The sequence below is a fragment of the Hemitrygon akajei genome, chromosome 2 (assembly GCF_048418815.1).
Source record: "Hemitrygon akajei chromosome 2, sHemAka1.3, whole genome shotgun sequence".
NCBI lineage: Eukaryota > Metazoa > Chordata > Chondrichthyes > Myliobatiformes > Dasyatidae > Hemitrygon > Hemitrygon akajei.
In genome coordinates, this window is record NC_133125.1 from 147,586,766 (window position 1) to 147,602,947 (window position 16,182).

Sequence of the window (16,182 nt, forward strand, 5' to 3'; positions counted from 1 at the left end):
GGCAGTGATGGAGGTGGATACGCTAGGGTCTTTCTTCTAAGAGACTCCTGGACAGGTACACAGAGCTTAGAAAAATAGAGGGCCATGGGTAACCTTATGTAATTTCTAACTAAGTACCTGTTCAGCACAGCATTGTGGGCCAAAGGGCCTGTATTGTGTTGTAGGTTTTCTATGTTTCTACCTCCCGCATTAGTTTACAGTGAGACAGGACCTTTTCATGACTGGAAGGTTTCGTTGGCTCAGCCCTGGCTTAGCTGGCCATGCTCTGGTCTCATTGCAAAGGTGCCTAGACTTTGCTGCCTCAGCTGCCACTCATAGTGGAGTACCAGGGTATGCTGCAGCACATGTTCCCCACCCCCTTTACCCCACTCCCGGCTTGTAGCCATCAATCACCCATTTATCACCAGTTTCTTGCTCACCACAGTTCAGCATGTCACAGAAAACAGCCACCTCTCCATGGATTCTGTCTACACTTCTCTCTGCCTCAGGGTAGCAGCCAGCTTAATTAAAGGCCCCATCAACCCCAGGCATTCTCTTCTCTCCCCTCTCCCATTGGACAGAAGTTACAAAAAGCCTGAAAGCACATACCACCAGGCTCAAGTGAACAGTTTCCAAGCACAGTATAATGGATTCTCTTCTTCACAATCTACGTATCATGATCTCGCAACTTATTGTCTACTTGCACTACACTTTCTCTGTAAATGCAGCACTTTATCCTGCATTCTGTTATTGTTTTATCTTGTTCTAGCTCAGTGCACTGTGTAATGGACTGGAACAGTATGCAAGGCAAGTGTTTAACTGTGTATCAGTAGTAAACCAATAACAATAATAAACCAATTCCAATTTACCGATCTTATTCTGGTTCCAACAAACAAGTTGCTGGTGGAACTTGGGAGGTCAGGCTGCATTTATAGAGGGGGAGAAATGGAAAGGCCAAGCCCCTTCATCTAGATTGAGTTCCTCCAGCATCTTTTTTTTTTTTTGGCTCCAGTTTCCAACATCTGCAGTCTCTAGTGTCTTGTGGACATAAGAGGTTGCAGATGCTGGAAACCTTGAGCAACGCACACACAATGATGGAAGAACTTTAGCAGGTCAGGCAGCATCTCAATGGAGGGAAATAAATAATCATCTTGGTTTGAAGTGTCGACTGTTTATTTCCCTCTACAGATGCTACTTGACCTGCTGAGCTCCTCCAGAATTTTGAGTATGTTGCTTGTATCCCCTGGTTCTGGTCACATCTGCCCTCCTCTCCTCTAATGGTTCCCATTATTAGATCATAAGACATAGGAGTAGAATTCAGCCCTTTGAGTCTGCTCTAGCTTGGCTGATTTATTATTTATCTCAATCTCATTCTCCTGCCTTTTTGTAACCTTTGACGTCCTTGACTAATCAAGAACCTATCAACTTCCATTTTAAATATACTCAATGGCCTGGCCTCCACACCCATCTTTTTCTCTATCCTGCCTGTTTTCTCCTCAAAGAATTTCAACAGATTTGTCAGGCAAAATTTTCCCTTAAGGAAACCATGCTGTCTTGGGTATTTTTTTATCATGTACCTCCAAGCACACCAAAATCTCATCCTTAGTAATGGATTCAACCACTGAAAAAAAACATTATCCTGACCATTGGAGTCAGGGTAACTGGTCTATAATTTCCTTTCTTCTGCCTTCTTCCCTTCTTAAAGAATGGAGTGACATTTGTTATTTTCTGGTCTACCAGAACCATTCCAAAATGTAGTGATCCTGGAAAGATTATTACTGATACCTCCACAATCTCTTCAGCTATCTCTTTTAGAACTCTGGTGTGTAGCCCATCTGGTACTGGTGACTTACCTACCTCAGATCTTTCAACTTTCCAAGTACCTTCCCCTTAAAAATAGCAACAACGCTCACTTCTGCTCCCTGACACTCTCAATTTCTGGCATACTGCTAGTGTCTTCCACAGTGATGAATGATGCAAAATACTTAAGAGTATTAAATTTCAGCCAGTTCATTTCTCCCTTTTGCTATTTCTCCGGTGTCATTTTCCAGCAGTCAGCCATCTACTCTCACCTCTTTTTCACTCTTTATCTAGCTGAAAAAGCTTTTGATACCCTCTTTTATTTTATTTTAGTTTCACCTTTTCTCTCCTTGAGGCTTTTTAGTTGCCTTCTGTTTGTTTTTAAAAGCTTCCCAATCCTCTTAACTTCCCTCTAATTTTTGCTGTATTATATGCCCTCTCTTTTGCTTTAAAGCTGTCTTTAACTTCCCTTATCAGCCACTGTTGACTCATCCTCCCTTTAGAATACGACTTTAGTTCTAAGATGTATCTATCCTGCACCTTCCAAATTGTCCCCAGAAACTCCAGTCATTGCTGTTCTGGCATATCCCTGCTAGTGTTCCCTTCCAAACAATTTTGGCCAGCTCCTCTCTCATGCCTCTATAATTCACTTTACTCCGTTGTAACAGATTTTATCTCAAACAGCAGGGCAAATTGTATCATGATCAGTGCTTCCTAAAGGTTCCTTTACCTTAAGCTCCCTAATCAACTCTGGTTCATTACACAACACCCAATCCAGAATTGCCTTTCCCCTAGTGGGCTCAACCACAAGCTGCTCTAAAAAGCCATCTCATGGACATTCTACAAATTCTCTCTTGGGATCTAGCACCAACTTGATTTTCCCCAAACTACCTGATATTGAAAAACCCCATGACTATCATAGCATTTCCCTTTTTACATGCCTTTTCTATCTCCCAATTTAATTTGTATCCCACAACTTGGCTACTATTTGGAGGCCTGTATATCACTCCCATCAGGTCTTTTTATGCTTGCAGTTTCTTAATTCTACCCACAAAGATTCTACATCTTCTGATCCTATGTCAGCTCTTCCCAAGGATTTGATTTATTTATTAGCACAGAGCCACCCCATCCCATCTGCCTCCTTGCTTGTCCTTTTGACATAATGTGTATCCATGTCTGTTAAGCTCTCAACTACGATCTTCTTTCAGACACGGCTCAGGGATGTCCACTATGTCGTTATCTGCCAATCTCTAATTGCAACACTACAAGATCATCTACTTTATTCCATATATAGCGTGCATTCGAATATAGCACCTTCAGTCCTGTACTCATCGCCCTTTTTGATTTTGCCCCCATTTTACACTTCAACTCATTTCACTGACTGCAGCTTTGCCTATTGTTTGCCTGTCCTTCCTCACATTCTCACTACACTTGTATACCTAATGCCCTATCATTCCAGTTCCCATTCCCCTGACAAGTTAGTTTAAACCTTCCCCAACATCTCCAACAAACCTGCTTCAACCTTCCTTCCTTTGCAGATTCTAGCACTGATAGCCTTGCTGTTCTTGCTTATCATCCTCGTTATCTCCATCTTTGCACTCACTTCCTCCCACTGGCTCCATCTGTCTGTCATCCTTCAGACTTCTCAATCGCCCAGTCACCTACTGGCCTGTGTCTCACCACTCTTGTTCTCCTCTTTATACTGGCCATCTCTCCTCTCTGCCCTGATGGCAGGTTTTCGACCTGAAACTTCAGCAAGTCGTTCCCCTCCCCACAGATGCTACCTGACCTGCTGAGTTCTTCCAGCAAAATGTCTTTTGGTCCAGATTCCAGCATCTGCAATTTCTCTTATCTCCTAAACCAAAACTCCCTTCTCTCCTGAGATGATCTTTAAAAAAAAAGTTTTATTGGTGCGTTTTCAATGAATAGGGAATTTCCCTCGTGATATGTGGCCAATATTCATTTCCCCTCAACACCATTCATTATCGCCTCATTAGTTGCCTGCAAATTGTCAGTGCAGCCGCACTTCTAAAGTGCTGATGTGGTGGTGTTGGGGGTTTCCTGAATTGATGAAAGGTGTATAATACTTTCCTGTACTTGCACTTATTTTTCATGTAATATACTATGTAAAGTACAGCAACGACGGTGAAGTTGCATTTGCAGTCCAATCCCAATAAATGAGTCTCAGACTAAATTACGATATTATAGATGCCTCAGATCTTATCTTTTCGAAGACTTAAGTACATTTGGTCCTGCCGCTCACTCTGTGCCAAACCAACCAACCAATTCCCTGGGTTGGGTTACTGAGCTGCAGAGCACTAAGGTTTGTACATTGGAATAACTCATAATTTGAGATTAAAGACTCCACAAATATAATTTAATTGGGAAGGTGATACAGGTGCTTTGGGCCACATGCCACAGTTATTACCCTTCAACCATCAGGCTCCTGAACTTGCATGGATAACTTCATTCACCTCAATACTGAACTGTTACACAACCCAACTTTTACGGGATCTGCAACTCATGCTGTCAGTGTAATTTATTTATCTGTTTATTATTTGCACATTGTCTTTTGCATATGTTTATCACCCTATGTTTGTGTGTACTTTTTCCATTGATTCTATTGCATTTCTTTGTTCTACTGTGAATGCCTGCAAAGCGAATCACAGGTTAGTACAGTCAGCCCTCCTTATTCACAGGGGATTGGCTCCGGGACCCCTCACGGATACCAAAATTCGCGGATGCTCAAGTCCCTTATTCAACCTGTCTCAATCCAGTGAACCTTAGGACCCAGCGGAACCCCAGACCTTATTTAACCTGTCTCAGTGCAGTGGACATCAGGACCTGGCGCCAGTGATCTGAATGCACAGAGTTTCTGTTCACAAAAATAATCACGATCATGATTGAAAATAAAGTGGAAATAATAAAGCGATCGGAAAGAGATGAAACGCCATTGGTCATTGGAAAAGCATTAGGCTACGTCGGTCAATGATAGGGACAATTTTAAAGGATAAAGTGAGAAAGGCTCTGCCCTGATGAAAACTACAATTATTACTAAGCAACGCAGTGGTTTAATTATTGGGTTTTGGGGTTTTGAGTCTTTGTTCCTGCACATCAACCTGGCATGGTGGAGAGCGCACTAGGGAGAAATCTGTACCAAGTCCCGAGAACTTCCGTTCCCGAACCTGGCGCTGAAGCATACGTTCTTAAGCATTTTATATGCATAGAAAGGTTAAATATATACTATATACTAAGACAAACGTTTGACTAACTGACGCTAAATAATACCGGATGTACCTGTTCCGACTTACTTAGTAAGAGAACTTCCGATTTTTTTCGATCCCGATCCACAATAACCCACGCACATCCTCCCATATACTTTAAGTCATGTCTAGATTACTTACAATACCTAATACAATGTAAATGTTATGTAAAATGGTTGTTATACTGCATTGTTTAGGGAATAATGACAAGAAAAAATGTCTGTACGTGCTCAAACAACAAGTGCTGAAAGAGCACTTCTGGGTTTTTGCGATTTGCGGTTGATTGAATCTGCGCATGCAGAATCCATGGATAAGGAGGGCCAACTGTATATACAGTAGTGACATTTACAAACTAAATTTACTTTGAACTTCATTTAATTTTAATTTTATTTTGAGGTCCAGTGCAGAATAGGCTCTATAAGCCCACAGAGCTGCACTGCCTAGCAACTCACTGATTTTAACACTAACCTAGTCAAAGGACAATATAAAATGACCAGTTGACCTACTAAACAGTATGTCATTGGACTGTGGGAGGAAACTGAAGCACCCTAAGGAAACCCATGCACAGAAATGTATAAACTTTATTAGAGGGTACTGAAATTTAACCCCAATGCCCCAAGCTGTGATAGTGTCATGCTAACTGCTACACTACTGTGGCGCTCCCAACTTCACAAGCACAACTAAAGTGCTTTACGCTATATAAGCTGTTTAAATTCCTCCACCCCCACAAAAATTTGCTGGAAGAACTGGTCGATTTACATCTGTGAGGAGGGGAAAGATTTGCTGATCTTTCAGGGTGGAACCCTGCATCAGGACTGAGAGGGGGGATGGCTGGTTTCCACTCACCCGCCCATCCACCTTTGTAGATGACTGCAGCTAATTAAAGCAGATGTGAATTTTCTGAACTTTCGCCTATTTGTCTGCAATTCAGCTCCAACATCTTGAAGATCATCTGGCGTTTGAAGCTAAGGGCCTGGTATTTCTTGGTGGTCACCTCAGGTTCATTGATATTAATAATGAAAGAAAATGCAAACTGGAGTCTGGAAGTTTAAGGAAAAGCTCAAAGTGATTATCTTCCTTTGATGTAATTTAAAGAACCAATAGACGTGAGCTATGGAGAGTGTTTGGCTCACTAACTTTGGAGTGGTGGTGCTGTTTTCTCAGTGGGACAGAGAGGCAGAGAATCAAGATGATGGGACGATTTCAGAGCAAGAGGGACCAGTGCAAGGCGGCAAGTACAGGAAGGGTGAATGATCAGGGTGTAAGTTAGGACGTTGACGTGGATGCTTACGGTGAGTGTGACGATGGTGGTCACCTTAGCCTGTTGCTGTCAAGTCCAGAACCACGGCTGAAGCAGGCAAGCTGAGAAGGAAGTGGCTGAGACTTGTCATGTAACAGGGATAGAAATCATGTCTTGACGACAGCACAGACATAGAGCAAGCCTACAAGAAATAGTGACTACTGCCCAGTCCATCACAGGAAAAGTTCTCCCCACTACTGAGTACATCTACAAGGAGTGCTGCCACAAGAAAGCAGCATCCATCGTCAGGGATGCCCATGATCCAGGCCGTGCTCTCTCTGCTGCCCTTGGGAAGGAGGTACAGGAGCTGTAGGAGCCACACCACCAAATTCAGACACAGTTTTTACCCTTCTGACTCCTGAACTAGATAACTTCACTCACCTCGGCACTGAACTGATTCCACAACTCATGGACTGACTGACTTTCATGGACTCCACGACTCATGTTCTGAGTATTACTTATGACTTGTCTTATTTTTTTTTGTAATTGCACAGTTGGTCCTTTGCACTTTGTGTAGTTTTTCACTGATTCTGTTGTGGTTCTTTGTAGCTATTGTGAATGTCTGCAAGAAAATGAATCTCAGTGTGGCTTATGGTGACAGATACACACTTTGATAAATTTACTTTGACTTCGAGGTCCAGTGTGATGAGGCTGACTGGTTATGTGGAGAGAAGTTGGTGGCAAGGGAACAGAGCATGTTGCCAATCTGGTCTCTGTTGTGTGATGATTTTGAACAGATTCTGATATAGGGAGAAATTACACATTCCAATCAGACTGGTTGTGCTTAGTTGAATTGTGTGTATGAGTGTGATTAATTGATCTAATATGTAGAACTGGTTGTGTGATATGAAATTTGTTGTAACCAATTAATCCATGATACAGAATCCACTAAGGAATATTCTTTTCCCCAGTATTTGGATCATATTCTGTAGGTATCAAAAACAAGTCTCGAGGGGTAAAAGGGAAAATGCTATTTAGAGGGTACTTGAGGAAGAGTTATTTCACTGAGATGATCGTTGGGATCTGGAACACACTGCTTGAAGGGCAGAGACTGTCACAACCAGTAGGATGTATCTAGACAAGCATTTGAATCACCAAGGCAGAGAAGATATGGACCAAGTGTTGATAAATGGGATTGGTGCCATGAGCAAAAGTGTAGATGCCTTGGCCAAGAAAGCTTACTGCTACCTCTACTTTCTCAGGAAGCGAAAGAAATTTGGCATCTCCCCTTTGACACTAATCAACTTTTACTGATGCACCACAGGAGGCATCCTATCCAGATGAATCACAGCATAGTAGATAAATGCTCCATCTGTGAACACAAGAAATTGGAGAGACTTGTGGACGGAGCTCAGTACATCATGGAAATGAGCTGCCCTTCATGGACTCTGTCTACGCATCTCACAGCCAACACAATCTTATTCACCCCAGACATTCTAGAAACATAGAAAACCTACAGCACAATACAGACCCTTTGGCCCACAATGTTGTGCCGAACATGTACTCAGGTGGTTGATGAAGGCCAATGCACTGTGTGCCTTCTTAACCACAGAGTTAACCTGTGCAACAGCTTTGAGTGTCCTGTGGACTCAGACCCCAAGATCGCTCTGATCCTCGACACTGCCGAGAGTCTTACCATTAATACTATATTCTGTCATCATATTTGACCTCCAAAATGAACCACCTCGTACTTATCTGGGTTGAACTTAATCTGCTACTTCTCAGCCCAGTTTTGTACCCTATCGGTGTAATCTCTGACGGCCCTCCATACTATCCACAACACCTGTGTCATCAGCAAATTTACTAACCCATCCCTCCACTTCCTCATCCAGGTCATTTATAAAAATCACGAAGAGAAGGGGTCCTAAAACAGGTCCCTGATGCACACCACTGTTCACCGACCTCCAAGGTTAATTCCTGGGATGTCAGGACTGTCTTACGCAGAGAGGTTAGAGAGACTGTGCTTGTATACGCTGGAATTAAGGAGATTGAGAGGGGATCTGATTGCAACATATAAGATTATTAAGGGATTCGACAAGATAGAGGCAGGAAATATGTTCCAGATGCTGGGAGAGTCCAGTACCAGAGGGCATGGTTTGAGAATAAGGGGTAGGTCATTTAGGACAGAGTTAAGGAAAAACTTCTTCTCCCAGAGAGTTGTGGGGGTCTGGAATGCACTGCCTCGGAAGGCAGTGGAGGCCAATTCTCTGGATGCTTTCAAGAAGGAGCTAGATAGGTATCTTATGGATAGGGGAATCAAGGGATATGGGGACAAGGCAGGAACCGGGTATTGATAGTAGATGATCAGCCATGATCTCAAAATGGCGGTGCAGGCTTGAAGGGCCGAATGGTCTACTTCTGCACCTATTGTCTATTGTCTAATATGACCTGTCTACAACCACTCTTTGCCATCTGTGAGCAAGCCAGTTCTGGATTCATAAAGTAATTTCCCCTTGGATCCCATGCCTCCTTACTTTCTCAATAAGCCTTGCAAAATAATACCTTATCAGAAGCCTTGCTGAAACCCATTGGGTGGAAGATATGAAAGTCTGAACGTGTGTACCTGCAGGATCAAGGACTGTTTCTTCTATGTGGTTATATATATTGAACAGTCCCCTAGTATAGTAAGATGGTTACTTGACCACAAAATACACCCTATCATGACCTTCCATCTTGGCATATGCCTTTTGCAACTGTAATCCTTTATTCTGAAATCTGTTCTTGTTTTTACCTTGTTCAATCTCAATGTGTTGCTGTAATGAAGTAATCTATGTGGGTGACATGCAAAGCAAAGTTTTCACTGTACCACAGTGCATGTGACGATGGTGAAGCAATTTACCAGGGTGTGCCAAAGGGCCTGTTTTAACCCTACTGGATTGCTAATACCTGTTCCTTTTCCCTGCAGATTCCAGGAGCCCTGACAGCTCTTCCGTGAATTCCCCGCAACATCGCCGGTCTATCAACAGCTCGCCACCCCTGCATTCTTCTGTTATTGGGTCGGGGATCTCGTCGTCAGTCAGCTCACCAGCCAGCAGCATTGGCTCCCCCTTCTCAGTCATCAGCTCTTCCATAGGCTCACCCACGGTGGTGTCAACCCATTCTCTGGGATATAGCTCAATCAGCAGTCCTCATGTGAGTGGAGTTTCATCTTACCCAGTAACCTGTGGGGAGAGAGGCTGCTTCCATGTTGGGGATCACCTGGGTACTAATTTCCTTAATTGACTTGGTTGATAGGGGCATAGAAAAGGGTTGAACAAGTGTGCCAGAAATTACAGGAGAAAACAATCAGCTGATGGAACTCTGTGGGTGGAGCAGCATCAGGATGCGTTGGAAGAATCTTGACCAGAACAAAGAGAGATAGTTTAGTTGCCTGGGACAGTTGAGTAAGCTGATATCCCAAAGCTCCTAACTGACTTGGTTGATGGAGGCCCAGAAAGGGTTGAACAAGGTTGCTAGAAAATACAGGATCAAACAGTCAGCTGGAAGAAGTCAGCAGGTTGAGCAACATCTGTAGGGGTAAAAGGAATTTTGGCCAGAAATATCAACAATTTCTTCCTATCCACAGATGCTGCTCGACCCTGTTGAGTTGTTCTAGCTGATTATTGCTGCAGATTCCAGCCTCTGCAGTATCTTGTGTCTCATGGACTTCAGCCTGCACTGCGAAGCTGCAGAACTATGAAGCATACAACAATGAGGAGAAGGTCACTTAGTTCCTTGAGCCTTTTCTATCATTCATTTAGTGACCTGATTGCCTTTTCTAAAAATAACCATAAAGGCTAAAATCTGTCTTGGATCTCAATTCAGGAAGTGACTTGGCAACAATTAGAGAGACTGGGCTTGTACACGCTGGAACTAAGGAGATTGAGAGGGGATCTGATTGCAACATATAAGATTATTAAGGGATTCGACAAGATAGAGGCAGGAAATATGTTCCAGATGCTGGGAGAGTCCAGTACCAGAGGGCATGGTTTGAGAATAAGGGGTAGGTCATTTAGGACAGAGTTAAGGAAAAACTTCTTCTCCCAGAGAGTTGTGGGGGTCTGGAATGCACTGCCTCGGAAGGCAGTGGAGGCCAATTCTCTGGATGCTTTCAAGAAGGAGCTAGATAGGTATCATGGATAGGGGAATCAAAGGATATGGGGACAAGGCAGGAACCGGGTACTGATAGTAGATGATCAGCCATGATCTCAGAATGGCGGTGCAGGCTCAAAGGGCCGAATGGTCTACTTCTGCACCTATTGTCTATTGTCTATAATTACTATTTATGGAAGAGATTTGGATTTTTTCCCCACCACTGCATTTGGAAAATATTTCAGTTCTGCGAGGGTTGGCTGTAATTTTTTGGTTATGGTCCCCTGTCCTGGACTCCCCAGTCACTGAATATAGTTTCTTTATACAGTTGATGTCTTAAACGTGGGCAAATTCTGGGGTTTTAAATATTTGTCTTTATGATTAAATCCAGGAGTCATTCTGATAAGTGGCTTTGTCCAGAGGAGAAGCCCATTCTACCTTTTCTATCAGTTATTTGAAAAAGTTGAGTCCCAAAGAGAAACTATTTTATTAACCATCTTTGTAATTATTTATTTGAAGAGTAAAGGGACCATCTCCTCGTACCCAGTGCTTCAGTGTGGAACTCTTGAGTTGCTTGAAGCAGAGGCTGTATTGGACCAGTTAAGTGATGGAGAGCATGGGAGCAGATCAAGTTGGTACAGTCATTGTGTCTGTTTCAAGGAAGAGTAAGAGACATCACTGATTAGGGAAGGACTGGCTTTGGATGATTCGGGCCAGTTTCACAAAAGTGGTGAGGCAGGTAGACAGCTCAGTGAAGAAGGCATTTGGCCCACTGGCCTTCATCAGTCAGGAAAATACATGATATTACTGTTGAGGTCACACAGAGCACTGTGTGCGATTCTAGTCTCCCAGCTATAGGAAGGATCATTCAGGAAGCGATTCACAAAAATGATTTCTAGAAATGGAGGATTTGAGTTCTGAGGGGAGACCAGATAGGCTGTTATTTTCCCCTGGGGAAGTTTGGGGAGGTTTATAAATCTTGAGGGGCATAACTAAGGTGGATGGTTACACTCTTTTACAGATGGTGGGGGGAGGTCTAAAGTGAGGGAAAGATGGACTTGGGCATTTTTTCCACACAACAGGTGGTGTGTATATGGAACAAGCTGCCAGAGAAAGTGGTAGAGGCAGATACAGTTACACTGTTTAAAAGACACTCGAACATGTACATATATAGGAAAGATTTAGAGGAATATGGTTCCAATGCAGGTAACTGGGACTAACTCAGGTCAGCATGAATGAGTTGAGGTAAAGGTCCTGTTTGTGTGCAGTAAACCTCAGACCCAATGAATTCTATGGTCATATTAAGAAAGAGATGAAGGCACACAGTCGCAAAGTTAGTCACCTCAGGATTACTCCTAGTGACATGCACCAATGAAAAAGGAAAGAGCAGAATGCACGGCTGAAAAGATGGCGCAGGAGTGGGAACGTTGGATCTTGGTGACGTTTGGAAACATGGGAGCTGTGCAGCTTCAGCAAGCCCTACCTCAGCAGGACGAGGGGGTCTGATTGAAGCCTATCGGGTACTGAAAGGCCTGGATAGAATGGGTGTAGAGCAGATGTGTCCATTAATAGGAGAGTCTAGAATCTGAGGCCACAATCTCAGAACAAAGGTGTGTCCTACTGAAACCGAAGTGATGAGGAATTTTTTAAGCCAGAGGATGAAGAAATCTGTGGAATTCATTGCCAGGAAGGGCTGTGGAGGCCAAGTCACTGGGTGTACTTGAGGCACAGATTGATGGGTTCTTGATTAGGTTATGGGGAGAAGGCATGAGAATGGAGTAGGGGGGAAATCTATGATTGAATTGTGGTGCTGACTCGTTGGACAAAATTAACTTATTCTCCATTAAATCACTGGTAGATTTACAAGTACTGTAGGGGACGATTTAATCTTGTATGGCTGGGAATAGAAAGCTGAGTAAAGATTCAATACGTTTCAATAATGCATTTAACATTATAGAAATGTATGCAATATACATCCTGAAATTCTTTTTCTTTGCAAACATCCACAAAAGCAGAGGAGTTGCCCAAAGAATGAATGGTAGTTGAATGTTAGAACCCCACAGCCCCCCTCCCCCACCAGCAAAAAAGCATCTGCACTCCCCCACCGAGCACTCAAGTGTGCAGCAAAGCATCAAAAAAGAGACAGACTTGCAGTACCCCGAAGACTACTTAGTATTCGACATACCACAGGCTCTCTCTCTCCCTAATAAGGGAAAAAGAGGTGTCTCCGTTTCATGGTGAGAGGGGAAACTTAACAAAACAACTTGCTGATTTACGATGAATTGGGGGGGGGGGTGGTGTCCCACTTCCACAGAGAACTGAATTCAGCATGTAACTCCAGTCAGGTTCTTCAAAAGAACCCTGAAAGAGAAAAATAGAGATAGTAAGTCAAGTCAAGTCACTCTTATTGTCATTTCGACCATAACTGCTGGTACAGTAGTAGTAAAAATGAGACAATGTTTTTCAGGACCATGGTGTTACATGACACAGTACAAAAACTAGACTGAACTACGTTTAAAAAAAAATAACAACACAGAGAAAGCTACACTAGACTACAGACCTACACAGGACTACATAAAGTGCACAAAAACAGTGCAGGCATTACAATAAATAATAGACAGGACAATAGGGCAAGGTGTTAGTCCAGGCATTGGGTATTGAGGAGTCTGATAGCTTGGGGGAAGAAACTGTTACATAGTCTGGTCGTGAGAGCCCGAATGCTTCGGAGCCTTTTCCCAGACGGCAGGAGGGAGAAGAGATTGTATGAGGGGTGCGTGGGGTCCTTCATAATGCTGTTTCCTTTGCGGATGTGGCGTGTAGTGTAAATGTCCATGATGGCGGGAAGAGAGACCCCGATGATCTTCTCAGCTGACCTCACTATCTGCTGCAGGGTCTTGCCATCCAAGATGGTGCAATTTCCAAACCAGGCAGTGATTCAGCTGCTCAGGATGCTCTCAATACAACCCCTGTAGAATGTGATGAGGATGGGGGGGTGGGAGATGGACTTTCCTCAGCCTTCGCAGAAAGTAGAGACACTGCTGGGCTTTCTTTGCCATGGAGCTGGTGTTGAGGGACCAGGTGAGATTCTCCACCAGGTGAACACCAAGAATTTTGGTGCTGTCAACGATATCTACTGAGGAGCCGTTAAAGCTAGAAATAGAGCTGTTTCTGAAGTTGCAAGCAAAGGAGTCGTCGTTAGGTGCTATTATCCTAAGCTCCTCCTCCAACCAATTTAAAAGAAAGCAGTAAATCAGAGATTTTAAAAATAAGAGGAAATAAAACAAACTGCATGACACCTGTGTGATACCTCTCTGTGCCTTTAAAGGGGGAGAGAGAGCCTGTGGTATGTCAGATTAGTTTTTGTTGTACTGCAGACCATGTCTTTCTTGGAGGTTTTGCTCTTGCTTGTTTGATGGGTAGAGGATGCTGACGCATTTTTGCTGACAAAAATGGGGACGATTATTGCTCTGCTGCTGGTTGTACGTGGGGGTAAGTGGGGGGCTTTGTGTTCTAATATTTTTACTGTCACTGATTCTTTGGATCACTTCTCTTCATGGATGTCTGCGAAGAACAAGAATTTCAGGTTGTACATTGTATACATTCTCTGATCTTAAATGGAACAGTTGAACTATTGAAAACATTAGTAAATGGACAAAAAGATGGAATGTGAATATCATAAAAATGACATGCACGAGAAATCTAAAATAAAGGCAGAAAATGCTCAACAGCTCAGGAAGCATCTGCGGGGAAGGAAACAGAGTTAATGTCCTAATTTCTCTTGGGATCGATAAAGTCTGTCTGTCTGTCTGAATTGATGCTCCTTTGTCAAAACTGGGAGTAATTTTATGAGGGGTGATTGATAAGTTCGTGGCTTAAAGTAGGAGGAGATGAATTATTAACTTCAAACTTTCTGCATAATCCCTCAGAGTTGATCTGCACGTGCATGTAATGAGAGCTGTATAACTTATCTCCTTCTACCTTAGGCCACAAACTTATCAATCACACCCGTTGTCAACCACTTCTGGAGGTCCAAAATGTTGACTTCTGCAAAGAAGGGATCCGCATGCTCCATGACCGCTGGACTAAGTGTGTAAATGTAGGAGGGGACTATGTTGAGAAATAAATGTGCTAGGTTTTCTAAAATCGACTCCTTCTACCTTAGGCCACGAACATCAATCACCCCTCGTACTTTTCAGCAAGGGGAAGAAGGCTAGGACAAGGGAATTACCTTTGACAGAAAACTGTAGATGCAGACCTGGAGTAAATAAAAACTGCTGGAGATACTCAACAGTCGGACACTATCTGTGAGAGAAAATGGGCAGTCGATGTTTTAGGTTAAGACCCCTCATCAATAGAAAGCATCTCTGATGGGGTGTGGTTGTTTCCTCTGGAAATGAGGTAATCTGTTTAACACGTACAAACAAGCTGGAGGAACTCAGCAGGTCATGCAGCATCCGTTGAAATGAGATTGAAATTTAGCTCATTTCAACGGATGCTGCCTGACCTGCTGAGTTCCTCCAGCTTGTTTGTACGTGTTGATTTGACCATAGCATCTGCAGTGTACTTTGAAGCAATCTGTTTGACAGGTTAATTGGAGCAGTTAGATAGAACAGAGATTACCAAAAGCAATAAAATGAGGGTAGTTAAAGTGTGAAAGCACACAAGGGAACATCAAAGTTGTGTGGTGTAAAGCTGTAAGATAAGCCCAGCAGGTCAGGTTGTTTTAATGAAAAGAGGGCATCTGACTTATCAACAGTGGACTGGCCAGTTCTGCTACAGCAATGAAGGTGAATCACCTGATAATATTGGCAAAACTTGCTGGTTCCCACTGTGTATACTCTTTGCCATATCCACAAAGAACACTTGCAAATCCATCACACATTATTTCCCTATCAGAAAGCTACATTAACCTCTTAATTTATGTATTTTTTAGCTATATTGTTATTCCATTCATAATTGTGGATTTCCCACTGGCAGATGTTAGGCCAATTGAACTATAATTTCATGCTTTTTCTGTGGTATCACATTTGTGGTTTTGCAGTCCTCTGGGACGACCTCAGGATCCAGGGAATTCTGGTTGACTACGATCAATGTATTTATGACCTCTGTAGTCACTTCCTTAAAGGCCCTTGGAAGCAGCTCATTGGGTCAAGGGAATTTGTTGGCCTTTAGCCCTTTCGGGTTACTCTGTGGTTTGTTTATAGCGTTAGATTTTGTTTTAAATTCCATCATTCCGGTAGCCCCGTGTTTATCTATTATTATTCAGATGTTCTTAGAATCTCCTTTCCAATTATTAATACCACAGTCCATCTTCTAAGAGACCGACATCTACTTTGACAATCTGCTTCCTGTTTATGTTCCTTGAGAAGGCTTTTGTCTCTGTTTACCTTGGATTGGTCACAATCTTAGTGGCGGAGCAACTCGAGGAAAATTCTCCTATTCTTGCTCCTGTTTCTTCTTTCAGCCAAGACTCGGGAGTTATTTGCATGGTTACTGTTAAATAAGGGGATAAAGGACAGGGCAGAAAGTGGTGCTGTTCGAGTAAGTGAGTCAGATTTCTAATGATGGAATAGGGCTATGATAGCTAGTATTTTTGGCAGTCTGCTATTTTAGAACATAGAGCAGCACAGGAACAGGATCGTTGGCTCACTGTGCCTGTGCCAACCACGATGCTAAATTAAACTAATCTGCCTGCATATGGTCTGTATGGCAGTTTAAATGGTTTAGCATGAATTAGATGGGCCAAATGGCATGTTTCTGTGCTGTACT

At 43.0% G+C, this 16,182-nt stretch overlaps 1 protein-coding gene across 2 annotated transcripts in view; it reads left to right on the forward strand.

Moving 5' to 3' along the window:
- Positions 1-16,182, forward strand: part of LOC140716697 (retinoic acid receptor RXR-beta-A-like) — a 67,378-nt gene that overhangs the window by 10,200 nt on the left and 40,996 nt on the right. For both annotated transcript variants that reach the window (XM_073029517.1, XM_073029519.1), the window contains exon 2: positions 9,248-9,474. In XM_073029517.1, coding sequence (XP_072885618.1) covers positions 9,248-9,474 — 227 coding nt within the window. The remainder of the gene's footprint in view (positions 1-9,247; positions 9,475-16,182) is intronic.